This window comes from Populus nigra, chromosome 19 (assembly GCF_951802175.1).
Source record: "Populus nigra chromosome 19, ddPopNigr1.1, whole genome shotgun sequence".
In the NCBI taxonomy this organism is placed as follows: Eukaryota; Viridiplantae; Streptophyta; class Magnoliopsida; order Malpighiales; family Salicaceae; genus Populus; species Populus nigra.
The window spans coordinates 12,349,507-12,371,221 of NC_084870.1; the positions used below are offsets into that span (position 1 = coordinate 12,349,507).

The 21,715-nt window shown below is 34.1% G+C and overlaps 2 protein-coding genes across 4 annotated transcripts; one reads left to right on the forward strand and one right to left on the reverse strand.

Moving 5' to 3' along the window:
- Positions 1-1,572: 1,572 nt before the first annotated feature.
- On the reverse strand, positions 1,573-5,814 carry LOC133679769 (serine/threonine-protein kinase D6PKL1-like). Its single transcript, XM_062102456.1, has 2 exons — positions 5,254-5,814; positions 1,573-2,415 (listed from the first exon to the last, which is right to left on the reverse strand). The coding sequence occupies exons 1-2, from the start codon at positions 5,778-5,780 to the stop codon at positions 1,620-1,622; spliced, it is 1,323 nt and encodes a 440-aa protein (XP_061958440.1). The 5' UTR covers positions 5,781-5,814; the 3' UTR covers positions 1,573-1,619.
- Positions 5,815-14,844: 9,030 nt separating this feature from the next.
- LOC133680640 (serine/threonine-protein kinase D6PK-like) lies at positions 14,845-21,482 on the forward strand. Of its 3 annotated transcripts, none has more exons than XM_062103670.1 (3): positions 14,845-14,979; positions 17,202-19,104; positions 20,356-21,482. In XM_062103670.1, exons 2-3 carry the CDS (start codon positions 17,405-17,407, stop codon positions 21,212-21,214), a joined length of 2,559 nt encoding a protein of 852 aa, XP_061959654.1. In that variant the 5' UTR covers positions 14,845-14,979; positions 17,202-17,404; the 3' UTR covers positions 21,215-21,482. The 3 variants fall into 3 exon arrangements, with proteins under 3 accessions (XP_061959654.1, XP_061959652.1, XP_061959653.1); XM_062103668.1 differs by lacking the exon at positions 14,845-14,979 and adding an exon at positions 16,042-16,235; XM_062103669.1 differs by lacking the exon at positions 14,845-14,979 and adding an exon at positions 16,456-17,106.
- Positions 21,483-21,715: the final 233 nt, after the last annotated feature.

The window sequence follows — 21,715 nt, forward strand, 5'->3', positions numbered from 1 at the left end:
ATCTTGGGGAAAAAACATGTAAAACAAAAAAAAAAGAAAAACAAAATGGAAAAAAAATATAGAAAGCTACAATACTTTCCCCACGCGTCTTAGAATATTACTTAATTGTATCTAAATTATCTAATAACATAATGCAGCTTGTCTTGGTAAATTGACATGAAAAATTCAAAATATAGAATCTAATCTTAACTTAAAAAAAATATTAACTCGGTAAAATTTAATTGTACTAACTTGATTCTTAACCATTCATTTGACCCAATTAAATTTGATCCCAAACCTGATCAAATTAATACTAAAAAAATTAAATTTTAATATTTGTTGTTTTTTTTTTAAGATTAACGTGGATGTCCAGGTTAATTTACGTGTATTTCAATTAATTTTACGGGTTTTGAAATTAATAATTATATAAACTTTCAGTAGCTCTGAGATTTATAAAACTCGAATTGATTGGGTGTATACTTATTTTAACATTAATTGTTTCTTAAAGATTGAACAGGAAGCACTACGTTGTCGAGGGCAGGAAAATAGCAGCACAACCAAATAATTTAGTAACAACTTACATTAAGGTATGTGAATTTGTAAAATCAACTAATATCTAACTTCTGTTTAGGACACAAAGAGGGGGGAACATGAGAAAAATGACAACAAACTGGCACTTGAAATTAGATCCTTAAGACTTATAGCGATGTGAATATATAATACGGTGACGAATTGGCAAGCGAGCCAAAATCAACCTAGCTCACTACTCAAAGAAACAGAATATTTCACGTACAAAACAAATCTCTGGAGAAAAAAAAAAAAGAGTACGCTGCTGTTTCTGTTCTCGAGGAACTTGAAAATCATGCATACAGGTCACATATGCCACTCTACCAAAAGATTAAACTGTGAACAAGCCGATCTAGAAAGAAGCTGGTCCCTATTATTGTAGCCTTGTTAGGAGGCAAGCACGACCACCACGCACAAATTGATAAAACAGCTCCAACTTCCACCTTCATGACACATAGATATTACCACAACTTAACCAGCACCACCCCATATTAAACAGTTAGAATGGTGCCTCAGATGATAAAGAAGATTAGACCTTGCCAGAGAATTATTGTGAAAGATTCATTTGACCTCTAAAAACAAAAACAAGGATACTTCTCCTAAACCTCCATTTTTGTCCCACATTTACCCTGTACACCAAACAAATCACATGGGCGAGGGCTTGGTCTTCACAAGCAAACACACACACAAAACAAGTAGTCATTCCCTCGTGGCCTGACCATCCCCAGGGCCCTCGCGATCGGTGGACAAACCTATCACGCGGTGCCCCTGGTTTCCCCTAATTAAGAAGTCAATATCATTCTTTATGTTTGTATTGTCGGGATTCAATGTTTCCGGCACATGCATTGACCATGAAAATGGAAGGGGTTTGCAAATCACCGAGTTTTTCTTATATAGAATACTGAGATCAACTGCTTCTCTATTGGTGAACAATCTTGGCTAAAATTAAAGTACCCCATGGCCATTTCCATATGGCTAACTCGATATCAGGAGTGATAGAAATTTTGCTGAGAGATAATCAAGAAATGGCCAGACTATTGTGAGATGCATTTATTTATTCTTTGTTCAACTTGCTAATAATATTCCACAGGGGTCTCGGGACAACTTTCATCTGATACAACTTCTCTACTAAATGGTGGAGGAACATATGGTGGAGGTCTACATCTCAACAATGCCCAATTAACTCCTTGGAAAAAAGGGTGGTGCTTGACCGCTGATGCACCCATGGGGGAACCCATTCGCCTTGCTGGATCCTTAACCAGTAGTTGCGAAATGAGGTCCTTAGCTGTGGCAGGCACAGCTGGTTCTTTAGGGAACTCAAGGGCTCGAGCCACAACATTAGCTAGAGTTAGCTCATGGTCAATACCTCTAAAAGGCGTGTACCCGTAAAATAGTTCGAACATAAATATTCCTAGCGTCCACCAATCCACAGGACTACCATGGCCCTCACCGGAAACAATCTCCGGTGCTAAATACTCGTGGGTCCCAACAAATGACATAGATCGAACATCGACGGGCTCGGCTACAAACTCAGGCCCGCCACGGTTGCCCATCTTCTTCTTGCGTTTACGTCTTGGGTGGAAACATGACACAGCTGGGACTATACAGTTAGGAAGAATGCATGAGGATGAAGTATAAGAAGGATGCTCAAACAGATAGTCATTTTTTGGGGCTGCAGCAGCATCTATTTTGTCGGAGATAATCTGGGGAGTTGACGTAGAATCATCACATTTTAACGAGAGGTCAAAGTCAGTGAGCATTATATGACCATCTGATCGAACAAGAACGTTTTCAGGCTTGAGATCACGGTAAACAATCCCCATCATATGAAGGTACTCTAAAGCTACAATCACCTCTGATGCGTAGAACCTGGAAAAAAAACACCAAAAGAACACTTAAGTATTAACAAACCAATTCTTCTGTTGCCTTCTGTTTTAATTAAATCTGATCAAGATCAGGGAAAAAATAGAATAACGCAATCTCGATGGAGGGTCCACCGAGGATTACACAATTTATAAAGAAAAAGAAGATGATCAGTGCTTGGAATATTTTGGTGCAAATGTAATGATACATTCGAGCAAGAAAATAATTGAGATGCTGCGCGACACCTCAACATCGAGCAAAAGGTCCTACTGTTGTTATTTGTATATTGGCATCCTGGGTTTTTTGATAACCATATCATTAAACAGAAACAAGGAATTATTCAGCTCTAATTTTGTTACATGACCCATACCCACAATGACAAGGGACCTACATCCACAGCGTCTATACTCTCATGCAGAAAATCAATTGTTGAAGAAGGAGACGTTGAAAGAAAATGTCTTGGCATGTAAGGTGGAGAAGAAAAGCAAATAAAGCTACCGAATCCATGTCCTTCTGTATTTGCATATTCGTATTTCAGTGTAAGCTTTTCTTTTTCAGTGCAACGCGTGAGCTTTTGTTTATTCCTACCTTTCTACGTGGCATATCAGGTGTTAGAGAAGAAGAATTATTATTAATTCATTACGTTAACTATTTATTTTCTTCTTTATTATTCAGTATTAAGAGTTCATTATTGGAAGAAATGGATTTCTCGTCTACTTTGTTAGCTAAAACCTTTCACTAGTCTCTCGTGCACCTACTTTCATATTCATTAACTAAGGAAAGGGGCTACAAGAAACATAAAATTAAAATGACTCGTAGGATAGGGATAGGATGTCTGTTAAATATTGGACAAAGGAACTAGAAACTGATGGTGTGTTTTAACAAGGGGCCAAAAAGCAACAAGATAAAATCGGGGCCACTGGTCACCAGCGTACGGTCTCCAAAGAAAACCCAGAAATCCAGCAAAAGATAACGGAAAGCAAGGAATATTGAAATTTCGGATATCCAGGAGATCTTTCGGTTTCTTGTAAATAAGAACAAGAGTTCTTCATAGAACGACACGTGAAACTCCTTGAAAGGATTCACCAAAGCAAAAGGAGAAACTACAACTATTGTTCTAATTTCCTTTCTGTCCAATAATATCGGCCTATATCCAGTTAACATTTCCCATATCGTAAGGATTTTCTCCCGGGAAATGACGGTGTTGCTGCTATGCATCATACTCTATAAATATATAATAATGAATTACATGTATAATCATGTTATAATTGAAACTAATTGCAATTATAATCCAGTTTAATATCCATCACTATAGCTTAGCGTTAACTCGGAAAGTGGACTTGACAGCCAAGTTTTCCTGAAAAACAGGATGTACATTTCCTGTACAAACGAGTTGTTGCGAACTCACTAACGATGAGTGTACACCATTAATAACATGATAACTCCAACCCACCTTCTCTCATGAAAAGGTTAAGTGACATCTCTGTTTACACGTCCCGCAATTGATCTCCAAAATGGTCAATTCCCGCCATTATAAGCAAAACTAATACGGTAGGTATTACTTTGCTACTAAATTTAAAACCAGTAATTGCACCCGGTACACACTTCTAAATTTATGAAATCAAAACCACCACCCTTCATTACCTCAGTAACTGGCTCGTTAAAAAATTTGCACGTGTTATCAATAAATGTTCATGAAATTCTAATAAAAAATAGCTGAACGTTAAGAAAAACAAATAACATCATCTTTATGAATTATTGGTTCAAAACCAACAATTTGTGATAATTTATTTTCAGGTTGTTTTTTTATTAGTGTCTCCTCTGTTATCTTTTGTTAAATACAAGGGAGTGTTTGTTTCCTCTACTTCAATTAGCTTTTTAAAGTGTTTTTAAAACTAATTTTTACTTGATTGATTATTTTTAATTATTTTTAGATAATTTTAATATATTGATATAAAAAATAAAAATAACACATATATTTTTAATTGAAAATTATTTTAAAAAAACTTGTAATCCTTTAATGTTTATGGCAATAAAGTAATATTAACCTAATTTATGCCATAAGTTATTCAAAAGAATGCCAAATTGGCACATATTACTTAATATTGTTGTGAAATCGTAGTAAAAATTAATTTTTAAATGTTTTTTTAAAAAATACATAAAAATAATTTTTTAAATTTTTTTAAAAATCTATTTTTATTATCGGTCTATCAAAATTATATATAAAAAATAATTTAAAATTTTAAAAAATTAATCCAACAACAATCACAATATGATTGTGATTGTTTTTAAAAATATTTTTTATTTATAAAAATATAAAAATAATACTTTTTTATTTTTCAAATAAAAATTTAAAATAATTTAAAAATTCTAAAAAAAATAAATTTTAATAAAAAAAACATATTGGAATACTCTCAAGGACACTGCCTACGTAAATTACGTTCTCATAATCGAGAAAATATTTTTTTAAGAAAAAAAATAAGAAGCCAAAGGTCAAACACCATTACGTGGACTACACCCGCACGTGATCGTCTTCCCCAACAGAAAACAATCCAGTGTTACGACAAACAAACTGTAAATCCTGTTCGCTCGCTGCACTAGTTTAACTTACTTTAAAGTAACTGAAAAGAAGAAAAAACACAGTAAACAATCAGTGGGGTACGGGGTACACGAACGCAGAAGGCACCGTGCCTTCTCCCAGGATATGGTCCCACGTCCCTGATCCATCGCTCTCACTCTCCTTTCTCCTACTCCTACTGTTTCCGAATTACGTGTATGCCAATAAAAAATTAAAAATAAGAATTTAATAATTTCAAATAAAAGTGGAAATGCCAACGAACGCACCTGACGGCGGTTTCTTCGAATCGTTTAAGAGGCTGTCGTTGACGGAGAACGTGAAGGTCACCGCCGGAACAAAACTCCGTTAACAAACATAGCCATCGTTGAGTGTCAATAAAGGCATATAATGTAGGCAAAAACGGATGATCCAGCGTTTCAAGTATTTCCCGCTCCGTCCTCGCTCTTCCTTCTTTATTTCTGCTAACTAGCTCCTTCTTATCCATAACTTTCGCCGCAAAAAACGTAGAGTCCGTTTCGTTAAGTTTGGTTTTGAGTTCGGCTAAGTAGACGGAACCGATGTCGCCGGAACCGAGGCGGTGGGAGAAACGGAGATCGGAGAGAGAGAGGGAGTGTTTGCTTGTGGATTTGGAGGAGAAAGAGGTGTGAGTGGAGGGAGCGGGAGTAAGTGTGGCGGAGGAGGAACCGGAGCTGGTGCTACGGTGGAGTGTGGTGGTTGTCGTGGCGCTGGATGTGAAGCTTATGCTTTGGAGGTCGTCGGTTAAATCGTCCAGCCATGGAGGAGGAGGCTCCATTATAGAAAGATGGAGAGAGAGAGTGAAGAGATGAATAAAATCACAGAGATAGACAAGAGATCTGGTTTTTTAAGGGAATTAAATGGGCCGGGTTGGGCCGAAATTAAGAGGAAATGGTGGGCCGGGGGATCAATATAGACATGGAATATACTGTGTCTAATTATAAGGAGATTATGGTTTCTAATGAAGATATTATGCCATTTTATGATTTTAGTTGGGTACTGTTTTGTCTCTTTATTGAAGATGAGAAAAATGGATTTTTATTTTATTAAATCTCTGAGAAGATAATTAGTGATGGGATTGATTGATGATTAACTTTTTGTCATGTGCTGGTGAGTCTTTTAGCATCATGATTAGTCAAAATTTGCAGGGATGGAATTTCTGATGTCTTGAACTGTGAGACTATTAAGGGGTCGGTCTAATGATCGAGAAGATTAGTTTCCTTTCAATGTTTTGAAGTTGATATTTAAAAGAATCTGTTTCTATAAATTTATTAAATTGATATGAAATATATATTCTTGAAATAATCTAGAAAAAAAAGAATTTACTCCAGGATAATACGTGAATTAGTGCGGGGATATTTGAGAATTAAAAACAAAGTGTGTGATTATTTGTGGAAAGGGAAATTTGGCTTTATTATGGAACATTGTGATTATCAATTATTATTTTAGAAGATTTGTGAAGATTTTGGTAAGTTATAATTGATAGAAAATGCTTAGTTCATGTGATTTAAAAAGTTTCTACCAAAGAATTTCCTTTCAAGTGCCGGAACAAAAAAGAAAGAAAAATTAAGGAGAAATTTGAAGTGTTAAAGTATTTGTTTGTTTTTATATTTTAAAAAAGATAATTTTTTTTTATTTTTATCTCCATATCAAATTAATTTTATTTGTGAATGTTTAGATATTTTTAATTTGTTGGTATTAAAAATATTTTTTTAATATATTTCATAATAAAAAAAAATATTTTAACAAACAAACGTTATTGTATTTTAAAAAAAACCATCTTAAAAGTCATTTTCAAAATGTCTTGGATTGAAAAGGGCCTTTATGTTATGAATAATTTCAATATTGTAGAATTATTCACCATATTTGACTTCATTACAATTTATAAAGATAAAAATAAAGTTCATGTCAATTTTAATGTGACGCATCAATTAATCAGTGAATAATTACTATTTAAATCCTTTGTTAATTAAATCATTAAGTAACTAATGAAAATACTGCATCCTTGTTTTAACTAAATACAAGTGGCTTAAATTAAACGGAGAAGATGTCTTCAACTCCCCAGAGTCTCACAATCCTTCGTTAAATAAAGAAACAACGCTTCGCTGCCACCAAATTAAAATTAAACAAGCAATAATTAACCTGCTACCATCACTGTCATTCTTGTTGACACAATCTACGTGTACTAATTACAACTGTAAGATGACAAGCTCAGTTGTTGTGGGTTAGAGAGCATCATCAGTCCATCTCAAACTAGAAAACTGATTGCAATATTTATGGGCAATAATCTCACACTAAGTTGTTATCTAGTTGATGTTTTGTCTGGGATTTTCTGCAACAGGCCAAGCAAGACACCAGCAAGGGACATGGCACAATTTGTCTCCTCCTCTTATCCTTATAGTTTCCTTGTATACATGTCGCAAACGAGATTGACCCATAATGTAATTCGTAAATTCAATATCCAATCATCTTCAACATGGAAGTAATGGTACAGTAAAATATGTCAAATAGGCTTATGTCTCGCGGTCCCATGGCATCCACTTTAGATTTTCTGCGTACTTACTGATAAAGGAAGAAGAAGAGATCATTACTTACCTCACCCTGGTATCCCCATTAGCAAAGGGAAACTTCCTTTGGCACCAGGTTCGTTGTCCAGACAGTTGCTTTACGTAATTAATATAGAAAGCTACCTTTCTTGGGTAAATCTAGAAAAAGGCATGGAATTATGTATGTAATCTTAATTCTTTGAATTTTTTTAGTTTTAAAATAATTTTTTGATATTTTTGTTGTTGTTTTGATATAGTAATATTAAAAATTAATTTTAAAAAATAAACATATATATTATTTTAATTAATTTTTAAGTGAAAATTAATCTTTATCAAATTTCGAGATAAGCACTTAAAAACGTAAGGGTGGAAGTGGAACACTGATGAATCTTCCGGGGCAATGAAGTCTACCCTTTTCTTCTTCTACCCGCTTCCAGTGATGTATACAATCTATATCTAGCCTTTGCCCAGGGTAGCGATTCATTACTTAAGCAAACAGTTGGGATTTTTCAAATTCCAGACCTTCTGATTCATCCCAGTCCAATGCAGTAGTGGAATATATGCATTAGTCTCTGAGACGAGTTGGTTCAATTTGACACTTCGGCTTGGAGTTTTCAATCTTGATAAATTCGATGCGGATGTAATTTTTTAGCCCATATTTATCCAGCCAGCAGATGTTCGTCCCTGAATAATCAGATGTAAACGGGTCAAACTGGACAATTAGAATGTTAATTATGTTCTTGGAACCTTTGTGGCAATCGACCACAAGCTAGACGATGATTTGATGTAAGAAGAAAATCTGAGACTTCTGCATAACTTGCTAGTCAATTTCTGGCTAGCTAAGACATGTATATAGCTGTAGTGTAATTCTCTTGCTAGTTTCTGCTACTGCCGCCAATATCACAAAGGGTTGAAGTCGAAGAGTCTGGGACATTGACTAGAAACAAAAACAGCCCTACTTGGGAGACTTTTGGAGCCATAACATATTTGAATTTTGATCCCTTCTTGTCCTGCATGTCTGCCTGTGATGGGGACATGGGATTTGGCCGATAACACATCTTCCAACTGGTATGTTTTGTCCTTTGCAAGGATGGCCGTCAGTGGAGTTCATCACAGTTTGTGTCTTGTTTGTTTGGCCTCTGACAACAATCTTATATTCATGGCTTGAATTAGTCAGAGGCATGCCGAGTGTTTCACGCGTGTGATGTAGAAGTTCTCTACATGTGGCTGTTACAAGATAGAATAGGCATAGTTATTAAACAGGCTGGTTAATAACCTCAACATGCGGCTGTTACAAGATAGAAAAGGCATAGTTATTAAACATGTGGCTGTTAATGACTCAGACAGGGTGTTGTCATTTTAAATATTAATTTGACTAAACTTGAAGTGTATTTTAATCAAGTCAATTTAAAATATTTAAAATAATATTATTTTTATTTTTTAAGTTTTTCAATCACCCAAAATAACATTATCTGGAATTTAGAATTGATCTAAGTTGATTTATTGATAACAAAATCACCTTATAACCTAAACCTTATCAAACCAAAGTTTTTAAATTCAATTCGGTTGAAGGATCGGGTTTTAGGTTTTGACCTGGTCACCAGGTGGGCGGGATCAATTTTATTTTTTTAAAAAAAATTAAAATAACATTGTTTTAGTAAAAAATAAAAAAGAATACAACCAGGTTTTTTACCAGGTCACCCCGGGTTTTGACTTTTCATATTTTTTTAGACTCGGCTCGGTTCCAGCCCCGGATTGACCCACCGAGTCGGGCCGGATTTCAAAAACTATACATCAAACTTCAAAACAAGTCAAACAACTATGTATGCAGGCATGTCCAAGGTATTTTCGATTTATGGGGTTGGTTTAATCACACAAATCACGGTATTTTATTTTTCTTAATCGATAAAATTTTTGAAAAAATAACACGGGTAAAAAAAACATAATTGCGTTTGTAAATAACATTTGTTTTAAAATTTATATCCCTTTTAAATTAATTAATACATACAAAAACCAATCCAAAATTTTATGAGAATCCAATTATCAAGAAATAAGATTAAAAAACTTGGTACGGGAGATAAAGAGGGAAGAACAAAAAGGGAAATAAAAAATTAGTCAATGGAAACACACCAAAGTTTTGTTTTTGACATACATGATATCATTAGAAAGATTCCGACGAGATGATTTTAATCACACATGGAAAAACCATCAAACAATGCCGTAATTGATTAGGGATTTTGTCCAGAGTTAATTTAAGGCCGGTTACAATCTCGTTTGATGGTCTTCAAAAGTATAGTTGGAATAGTTATGTCAAAATCTTTATAATCGTATTGGGTGTGTAAAAAACAAAACTCAGTGTGTTCCCGATGACTCATCTTTTATTTTATTTTATTTTATTTTTTATATTCACTCTTGCCATATCACCCTATCTCCTATTTATTTAATGGTCATTGGATCTTGAATCTCATCTTTTGACTTCTAAATCTTTATAAAATTTTAGGTTGGTTTTTTGTTTATGTTAATTAATTTGCAAAATATATATTTTAAAACATAATTAAGCAATCATTATCAAGAATAATGGTTATGTACGAAAATAATTTTCAAAAATATAATCGTGTATTGTGTTACTTTTCTAAATATTTTTTCAACCCATGTTATTCTCTAAAACAAATAGATTTTATTTACTTTTGTGTTTTAAAAACGTTTTTTTTAAATGAAAATCTTTTATTTTTTGTTTTAAATTAATTTTTTTTATTTTTAGATCGTTTTGATATACTGATATTAAAAATAATTTTTTTTAAAAAAAATTAAAAAACTAACTGATAAAATGAGAACAAACATACTATTAACTAGATTGTGTTGGTCTTCAACAAAAATTCCCCGAATCAAAACAAAATTAAAAGTTCAGTACAACACGTTTTTCACATGCATTGTGATAAATTATCTTCTCCACCTGATCATATGAAGCCTAGTTATAATCCACCCATAGCCCATAGGCCATAACCTGTTCCATAGGCTGAACCACGCGAGATCTAACATAGGGGCTACGGCATCTCCAATTCTTCAAAAACTACCCATATACCCCTGCTTTATTAGGAAATATTTCATATGGCTCCTCCAATGTTTTCGATTTTCATACATGCCCCTATCTCTATAAATGAGAAATAAACGAGCCTGGGCATGTATAGCCTGGCATGATCTAATAACTCTTGATTCAGATAATTTTTTTAAATGTTAACTATGAGCATGTTTTACAGCGTAGCAGCTATTAATTTTTAAATAATTTTTTATGTTAAAATATATATAAATAATCTTTTTTATTTTTAAAAATTATTTTTGATATTAGCACATTAAAACGATCTAAAATATACAAGTTATATTAAATTTTAGTAAAAATAAAAATTGAATTTTTTGGTTATGTTGGAAAAAATTCAAGGTATTTTATTAAGTTTTGATATTTTTGGATGGAGGCTTTGAATTTAATTATTTATTTCTTAAAAAAAGAAAACAGAATGAATTAGAATATCACACACTCCAAGAGTCAGATTACAATATCATCCCTTCATGTATATACCACATGCACTACAATATTCCAACCACTTCATCCGTACTTCATTTTAATGATTTTATTTTATATTGTTGATGTAATTATTAATCGGAAATGTGCAGGAACGAAGCATGATTTTTTTAGGCTGTATTTGATTAATGTTTAATAATAAAAAACACGAATATAAAAGAGATAGAAATATATATAGTTAGACAGGCAGAATCATAAAATAAAAAATGATTTTTTGTATTTTTAACATACACATTTTTTATTTAACGTTTTGAGAGAGCAGCCAAATACTATATATCTCAAGAGACTTGTAAGAAATCAATGAAAAAACACGTGTGGAAAAATTGAAAATTCATATACAAATTGATTAGCACGACACAACGGGAAAAAGTGGTGAAGTACGTACATCTGAGGCAAAGGAATTCAAAAGACATTCAAAGAGAGATAGCGTTAATTACCCTAAACACTCATGATGATGGTTAAAACAATAAGGCTCTCCACCAACCAAGTAAAAAGAAAGGGGAGAGAGAGAGAGAGAGAGAGAGAGATTATATATCGGGTTTGATTACAGTTCTAGTAGTGTTATCATTGTTAGAGGATAATCAAAATCCTTTTTCTTTCCAAGGTATCATGAGGGAGATCAAGTTCAGTGGATTTTTATGGAAACATGTGGTAAGACACTGAGACAATATGCTAATTTCTCGTGTCCTTAAAAGCCTTTTTTTTTCCCCTTTCACATGTTACTCGCTTTTTTGAGTCAACTTTTTGTTTATAAGAGGACTCTAGCATGGAAACTTTATGGGCGGGAAATATGAAGATGGGTCCTTCAGCATACGGGACAAAAGAAACTAGCAGCAGGTATATATTGTCTGGTTAATATCCTCAATTAAACATGAGAGATGAAAACAATTAGGATACCCAAGAACATGTTTTGTTTTTTGGATAAAAAATTACTTTACAATCATTTTAAAAATAACTTTATTTTCATGTTTCTGTATTTATTTTTTAAATCTAATATGTTCATGTTTCTTAAACACGTACATTAATGATCTAAGTACGTATCTCATTTGATTTGAAAAATATAGGATTTTTTTCTTCTTGGAAGTTAAGATTAATTTCAAGTAATGGACCGTGTTTGTTTTTTTAAGAACATTTCACACGAGAATATATAAATATTTTACTACGAGCTCGAGAATCTCAAATCCTCGAAATATAAGATTTCATATATATGCCAATTTTCTCTCTCAGAGAAAGGTCGATTAATTTCCCTTACAAAACGGGGAAATTACATTCACGAGTATATATGTCTCGTTCTTGAAAATGCTAAAATATTTTCAAGGCATGCAAGAGTCTGGAAACCTGGCTAGATGACATTTTTTAGAACCTCATTTTCTTCAAGGAGTGACATTAACTAGCTAGTTGGAGCATCCTCAATTCTTTCTAGCAAGGCCTTGTGCACCCTTAAGTACATACCACGCTGCTAATTTACTAATCTTTTTAGTACTCTCGCATGCATGGGATCATTATATATATATATATATATATACTCCGAAGGGAATTGTATGCTTGCTTGCAGGTAGGCCGAGACTGCACGTCTATATATCACATGTTTGAAGAGGTTTATATATATCCTTCAAAAACAATCACTGTATGCATTTCACAATCAAGTTCCTTTTAATTTATCGTCCAAAATGTACTAAAAACTAAGAATTGATATGTGAAAATGAACAGATAAAACAACAAAGAAGTCACCACAAATTCTACCATGTCTTCAATGTTGCAAATATCGAAGGCATGGTTCCCTCATCACAGATAATCTTGAAAACGTTGCTTTATAAAAACATTGTTATTAATCTCAATCTGGATTACAATTCGATGCAGGATTTTTTTTTATATAAAAGTTCAAACTATATCTTTTGAAATTTTATTTTTTAAAAGACCAATGAATTTTAATCAAATTATTAATCATATTAAATTTTTAATCAAGTCCCGCCATGTTTTATATATTTATAAAATCCAAGCCAGGCATGCGCGCTGACTAACCGAGCCAATTCAGGTTTCTTAACAACAAATAAAAAAAAAGTTCAGATAAATGTTGTAAAGATTCGATTGGAGCACAAAGGTTTCAACCGAATGTTAACAATCTATTTTTTTCCAAGTTAATTTGGTGAGAAAGGAACCTTGCCTTTAGTTTACAACAAAAGCATGGTAGAACACAGGACATTGCTGGTTAAGACGCCAACAACATGTTTGATGGTTGGGGTATAATCAATGAGGTCCTTTATGAAGGTCGGAACTTGGGCTGCATGTGTGGTCAGATTCTATGTATTCCGTGTGTTCCTTCGATGCTTGGTTTGGTACTACTGGCTAATGAAGTCGGATTACATTGGAGGAAAAAAACATAAAATCTAAAATCTAAAAGGCAATAAATATCACATATATGCTTGAATTTGAGATTGCTAATTTTATGATCATTGTTTTCACTTATCAATAACTTCGCATGTCATGTGTTTGTACTATGTGTTTGTCTTAATTTTATTATGGGCTAGCTGCTTGTAAAATATAAAAAAAGGAATTATTACTCAAAATCAAAAGTCGTTAATTCTCGCAAGTCATGTAAGATATTGTAACCTAGCTAGTTCATATGCCTAGACAGAAGGTCTCTTCACTACAACCTAATCCCTTTCCTTCATTCATGGAAGGAGTTGCAGAATTGGTTACAAGTTTGTTTGATGATAATGAGTCTTAATAAAGTTAGTTCATAGACATTCCTAGTAGGGCCTTCAGGTACACCTACCTCTGTAAAGGAAATTATTTAGGTCTGGAAGGATTTGAGGCTTGGAGGCCATTGAGAATGGTGGAGGATATTGGGATTTTCTTCTAAAATTTACTCACCCTTCAAAATCCACAGTGGCATGGACAGTGCTTTGACATTTACAGCATGAATTAGTAGAAGTTTCAAAAAAACGTAATCATTCGACAAAAAGAACTTTAATTTAGTTGGTTTGATTAACATTAACATGATATTTTGCTTGCTATCCTCTGGCATTGGGTCCTCTAAGTTTCGATGTTGGTGGAGCTTTTGCTCCCACTTGTGCTGTCATCACCGACTTGATTAAAATTTATTTTAGGATGATTAAGATGTTTACTGTAATCATTCCGATTAATCTCTTATTTTTCTTTTATAAAAATATCCCAAATGCCAAAACTATTTTATACTCTCTCACTAAAAATCTAGAGAAATTTTATAAAAATGAAGCTGATATCCATTATATTTTCTAATTTTTGTTTTTTTAATGTATAAAAGGTTTTTAAAAAATAATAATTTAAAAGGTTGATTTTTAAATTAATTTTTGTTTGGAAATACATTAAAACAATATATATATTTATTTTTTAAAATTTATTTTTGATATTAATATATTAAAATAATCTAAAAATATTAAAAATTTTAATTTTATTAAAAAACAAATTTAGCCTGAATGCCAAACAGTTACTAAAAAAAGTTGAGAAAAAGGTTCCCTTGCGTCTAGTCCTCTTCATTTCATTATGACATTAATTAATTAGTTAACGAAACGAAGAGACTAAAATACACCTTAACGTAGACAATCTCCACCCACCATGCACGGCATTGGGTACCGCTCTTTTTTTTTTTTAATTTTGTTTTTTTTATATAAATTCACACTGTTCTTCTCATTTTTCCGCCATTTCAGAGAAAGAAACAGGAAACTGATTGTTTGACATCGTGTTTAAAATGAATAGCATATGACAGCATGACGTGGCAGGCTGATAAAATCAGAGTGCAGTTTACACGTTTAATGGAAGATAAACGAGAGTGGGATTCAAAGTTGAAAAATTCCGTGATGCTCAAAATTCTGGTAAGAGATATTCTTATCGTTTTTTTTACTTGGCTCATGTTTTTTCCTCTGTTTTTTTTTTCTTGTAAATTTTTTTATACTATAATTATTGATAATTACATGTTGAACATTATAAAAATTATTTACCATGAACACGTCATTTTTTCTTATAGTTTGTTTAGATAATTCTTTTTATTATGATATTATTTATTTTATGATAAGAAATTTAAAACCAAAAATATATTTATTGATAAAATAAATATTAAATAGATTAATACCTCGTTTGTTTTTGTGGTAGTAAAGTATTTTATAAAAAAATAAAAATATATTTTTTCAAATAATTTTTTTAGCGTTTTTATATTATTTTGATGTGATGATATCAAAAATAATTTTTTTAAAAATAAAAAAATATTATTTTAATATATTTTTAAATAAAAAATACTTTAAAAAACAACTACAATCACAATAATAAATAGGCTATGACAACCATTTCACTTGATGTTATTATTAATAAAAATAAAATTAATAATTATGATTTTTATATACATTTGATGCATGAAATTTGTAAAGAAGGAGATTTTGTAATTTTCTTTTGGCACCGTGATGTTAAGTACATTATTTTTTTATTATAGTTTTTCATGAATGTGTTATTATTATTGCTATAATCATCCTTAAAATCAAATTGGAACTTAGTCACTATAATTAATAATTTTTGCAATGAACGAATCAATTTAGTTGATGAAATTTCAAAAGTAACATATTGCATAAATTTGATTAATTATAAAAAAAACAAACATAAAACAATTTATTTTATCTTGCAACAACAAAAAAAATATTTAATATTCACCTTTTACCAGTTTTTCTCTAACTTAGAAATCGATATGTGATGAATTTATTAGAACAAAAAAAAGCATAGGGAAAATCTAGTAAGATTCTCGAAGAACAAGGACTGATATGCAACATGCTAACGAGTAAATATTTGGATGGCAAGCACGCGCTTCTATCGAGCTTGAATGGCCACTGACAAATGTTGTCATTAACAACGTTGTCATCCAATCACTACTCGAACAGAAGAGAAGAAACAGTAAGCTACTGATACTTCTCGTGATCATTTGCATTCCAACTTTTCTCTTTCCTCATTCACTCTCCCACCGCTCTCTCTCGTGCCCTAACTACTAACCCCAACTCCAACCCTAACAATCATCTCTGCTATTTCTTTTCCTTCTCGCCTTCTTCCTGTTATCCAGCCGCTGCTTTTCGTTTCCGATCTTTTTCAGGTAAGGAGTTTTCGTTTCTTTGTTTCTTTTTTTGGTGTGTGTTTGAACAGAACAGAGAGCGTTTACTCGTACTGTTTTTGTTTCTGTATCTATTTTTGGACCCTTTTTTTTTGCTTTGATATTTTTTTTCTTTCAACTCCTGGTTATTTGATATCTCTTCTTCTTCTTCTTCTTCTTCTTTTTAATTCATGAAGTAAATGATAATATTATTTTTCTTAGAATTTTGTTGGGAGTATAATAATACTAGTTTCTAATCTGTAATTACACATTTTGAACTGTTTGAGTTGATTTATGTTTTTGTAACTAGACACATGGCGGTGGGTTTGAACTGGGATATTCAATTTTGAAGTGAAAAACCACTTTATTTTCTCGCCCATTTTTTTATTATTTATTTTTAATTTAAAAATCTAAGCATGTTTTGATAAGTGAAAATACAAGCATGAGTTGACACAAAAACATCTTTCTGTTTGATGATTTAACATGACCAACAAGATCTAGAACAGTGGATTTGACAACTAATTGTATTTATTATATGATTATTAAGTATTAAATGAAATGTTCAAATAAGAAATGAAAAGGATTATGGGAACAGGGAAACCTTTTTGTTTTGTAGCTATCCGAGTGTCTCAATGTTGGTTGCTTGATCAATGTCAGTCCCATGAATTGTTGGTAAAGAAAAGCTAAGAGGGCCAAGTGTAGGCACATCTTTACACTTTTGCTTAAATTAAAAGAAACCCTTCTTTTTATGGTCAAATAAGCTCTTTATCTTTTTTTGACAAATAGTGCCTAAACAAGTTTGGTAAAATTTGAATCATGTCTGCAAATGGGGTTTTGATTGATCTGATGAAGAGCTCTGGATATTGAATTTATGGTAGAGTATTTTTTTTTAGTTCGTGTTAGTTTTTTTTTGGAGGGGGGGTTTATGGAATGAATAATTCTCTCAATGAAAATTGGTGATTGTGGCAGGGTTTGAATGCTCCTTTTTGAGGTTAGTGAATGGGATTTCACGGGCTGTTTGGATTAGGGGATCGTTATGTTTGAAGAGAATTTCCAAGGATATATGGTGTTCTTTCTGATATCTGTGCAGCTTTGCCTTCAAAATGTTTCTTTAGAATTGGGTTAATATAGTTTTTGGAAAGTTTGTTGTCTGTAGTATTTGAGTGAACACCATGGAGATGGATGCAGTGCCCAGTATTTCTGAAATTGTTGAATCAAATGAAGAGTTGGATTTTGAATTGAAAATGGATGAGAAAGCGAGGAAGCATTCTGTTTTAAAATTGGGAAATAGGTATTCTATTGAAGATGACATCAATCGTCTTTTTGAATCAATTGAGATTAGAACCTCCACTAAGCACAATGATGAAGTTGTTAAAGATGCTTTAAGGAAGAAAGCTATGAAGAGACCACTGAGGGTTGGTTCACCTCAAATGTCAGGAATTGGAATTTCAGAGCCTGTTAGTTTGAAGCAAGCTTTGAGGGGATTATGCATCTCTCAGGCGTCGGAGATGGCAGCAATGAAGCGATTATCAAGACCAACAAGTTCATCAAGGTCCTCAGAAGTGGGAACTATCAAAAGGTTGTACAGGGCAGTCGTAGTTGAGGCTGATGGATCTGGGCTCCCCCTAAATGAAGGCAATGGAAATTTGGTAGAAATCTCTCTTGTACCAGAAAAACTCACATCAAATTCTTCTGAGAAGATGTTTGAATCCTCAGAAATGGTCAAGGCGGAGTTATCACATCAAACTCTCCATTCTTCGCGGGATCAGGTTGTTCCTCTGCCTACAGGGTTTGATAGTGAAATATCAAAGGAAGAAGTTGGAGAGCTTAAATCTACAGATTGTTCATTTACCAGTCATGTTGGTGAGAAGCCAAAAGCGGCAGATGAGATTGCTTTGGCCTCAATCAAAGTTTCTGTAAAAACTCCAGTGCCAGAAGAGGAGAAAAACCATTTGCATGCTTCCTCCTTACTTTCCGTGTCTGGTTCAAGCCCTGGTCGTACAGTGAATAATTCTGTATGTAATGCTCCGTGCTTCATCAAGCCAATCTTCAGGAGCAAAAACTTCATTAAGAAGAAAGTAAAGCAGGATTCAGCTTCTGCCTCCAGCAGTTCTAATCCAAGTAATAAAAAAGTCAATAATGATCTGAATCCTAGTACAAGCAATTCGGACAGCACGATGCATGACTGTATGCTGGAGAGTGGAAGGAGAGGAGGTGCGAAAGCTTCTCCAGCTTCTAGCAGTACAAATCACAGCACTGAATACAATTCAATCATTGCTGACACAAGTTCAGGCAGGCTGGGTTCTAGTTTGAATGGTGTTAACAGAACGAGATCTATATCGACAAAGGTTGATGAAAGATCAAGATCAAGAGAGAAGGGGGAATTCTCTCAAAGTTCAAAAAGTAGTATTGGTGACTATAGTAGTAGCACGAGTATTAGTGATGATAGCAATCTAAGCGGGTCTAGTCGTAGTGGCAGTCGGCCTCACATGTCAAAGGACGTGAGGTGGGAAGCCATTCGCCATATTCAGAAGCAGCATGGAAGCTTTTGTTTGAAACATTTTAAGCTGATCAAGAAGCTTGGTTGTGGGGATATTGGGTCTGTTTATCTTGCTGAGCTAAGTGGTACAAATTGCCTATTTGCTTTGAAGGTGATGGACAACGACTATTTGGCAAGCAGGAAGAAGATGTCTAGGGCCCTAACTGAAAGAAAGATTTTACAGATGCTGGACCATCCTTTTCTCCCTACATTATATGCCCATTTTGTGTCAGATAAACTCTCGTGCTTGGTTATGGAGTACTGTCCTGGTGGAGATCTGCATGTGCTGCGGCAGAAACAACCTGGCAGGAGTTTTGCTGAACAAGCCGCAAGGTACTAATTTCTATTTAGGTTCTCGCAAATTTTCCTGGCATAGGCTTTGCAGCGTATTTTATTCGACTTAACAATCTTTTTAGCTGCATATTATGCAACTTGGACACCCTTCTCTCTCTCCGTCTCTCACTCTCTCCCCCTCACACACGTGGGGCGTTGGTGGGTTGCAGGGCACAAACTCTCTCTCACAGACGCATGTACACACACACGAACACTTGTTCCACATTCATCGATCATCATGGCTGTTAAATTGTTTGTGCCTAGCATTTCATCCCTATAAAAAGGGGAGGGGGAGGGGGAGGGGGGGGGAGTTGTAGGTTGAAAATGATGGGCATAATTACTTTAAGATAGGTTAGTTTATGGGAAACCTGAAATTACAGTCAAGGTTGGGGACTCATAATCAATTGGGCTCTAGTAGCTGCCTTTCTTATGAATTTGGTGTGCCTTGATGGTAAGTGGGAAGCAAATTAATGGAGCAACAGTCTTACTGGTACATGGTGATATGCAGCAGGTTTTAAAAACCAAATTCTTGGAAATGAATTTACGGGGAAGCTAGTTATAGAAGGTATAGTGAATGGATACATGTGAAGGTGTGCTGGTGATTTAATTGCTACGTCACATCACAATTTGGACAGCCAGCTTGTTGTGCTCCAAAGAAGTGGAGCATTTGACGGGGGCTCTTATCTAGGGAACGTCACCCTTCATCTCTCTCATAGCTGGAACATACTAAGTAGAAAGTGCATGTCAATTTCAGAATGCATGGACCCAATCTCTGGGTTGTTTGTAAGTCATGTCTATACTTCGTTGTCAAGTTTCAAGAGCTTCAAGTAATTCAAGTCCTTCCTGGAGCTATTTGTTACCATGTGTTTTTTCAATGGATACACGTGTAGTCTTTCTGCTTTTATGCTTCAGAAGTTCAGATGCCGTTAACTGATCAATCAAAAGATGGAATGGATTGGTAGCCAGAAATTTGTTCCATGTCTACCCATACACACACACAAACAAAAAAGGGGTGCTTATGTCCTTCCTATATGAATTGTGCTCCATCGTAGTGATATTTATTAAAATATAAACTAAAGAAGGATCAGCATTTAACTGCCCAAAACCAGTCCTGATTTGAGGAGCAAACAGTTGTAAATAACCTTGATAGAGAAGTAAATACACTAGAAGAGGTCTGCTCGTACTTGACTATTGTTAACTTATTTTTACCCCTTGTCTCTTCAATCCATCCTGACAAAATCATGTTTGTAGGTTTTATGTTGCTGAAGTCCTCCTTGCACTGGAGTATTTGCACATGCTTGGAGTTGTTTATCGAGATTTAAAACCAGAAAATATTCTGGTCCGAGAGGATGGGCACATCATGCTTTCAGATTTTGACCTATCACTCAGGTGTGCTGTTAATCCAGTTCTGCTTCAATCATCTACACCTGCTGAAGAGCCTGCAAAAAAGATGTCGAGTCCATGCTCTGAAGCTAGCTGCATTGATCCTTTCTGCCTCCATCCAGCCTGGCATGTATCATGTTTCACTCCAAGACTTCTATCAGTTGCTGCTGCGAAATCTCAGAAGTTAAAATCTGACCTAGCTGCTCAAGTCAGTCCGCTGCCACAGGTGGTAGTGGAGCCAACAAGTGCTCGTTCTAACTCCTTTGTTGGAACTCACGAATACCTGGCTCCAGAGATCATCAAAGGTGAGGGTCATGGCAGTGCTGTTGATTGGTGGACATTTGGAATCTTCTTGTTTGAGCTGTTATATGGTAGAACGCCTTTCAAGGGCTCAGGAAATGAGGAAACTTTGTCCAACGTTGTGTCACGAAGCCTCAAGTTCCCCAGCAGCCCTATAGTTAGTTTTCATGCACGTGATTTGATTAGAGGATTGTTGATAAAGGAACCTGAGAATCGGCTAGGATCTGCCAAAGGGGCTGCAGAGATCAAACAGCACCCTTTCTTCGACGGCCTTAATTGGGCTCTGATACGGTGTACAATTCCACCAGAGCTGCCTAAACACTGCGATGCTGGAATTACATCAATCACATTCTCTCAGAACAAGGACTGCACTAAGTTTAAGGATGTCAAGGATACAGAGGAGCAAAGAGTGTTTGAGATGTTTTAGCCTGGAATTATCTGATGTGAGAAAGGAAAGATGTTTGATTTTCTTTTCTTTTCTTTTTTAAAAATGAGGTTTCGCATCATTATTGTAACTATATATAATATATCTTTATGGCATATAGTGTAAATGTAATTCTGAAAATTGGCGGCAACTTATTAAGTATGAGATATATGTATACCTTTAACTCTAGTTTAGAGTTGAAACGTGAAATGAGGGAAAGTAATTGAGAATGTGGAGGTGAAGAAGCATTGCTCTCTTATTTATCTGAGCATATCAGTCTCCCTGTGCAGTTTGCGTATCTTTTCTCCATGGTTTAACCATATTTCTGCTGTATTTAGCTTTCTGCAATCCTTCAATATTTTAGCTTTCTGCAATTCCTTCAAATCTTATTCTATCGACGTGACAGTCAACTTAGCATGGTATCTTATCTTACATATTCTTGATAAACCAGCATTTATATATAGATTGATGTAGAGGGATCCAATGTTGGTCTAATCATGTTTT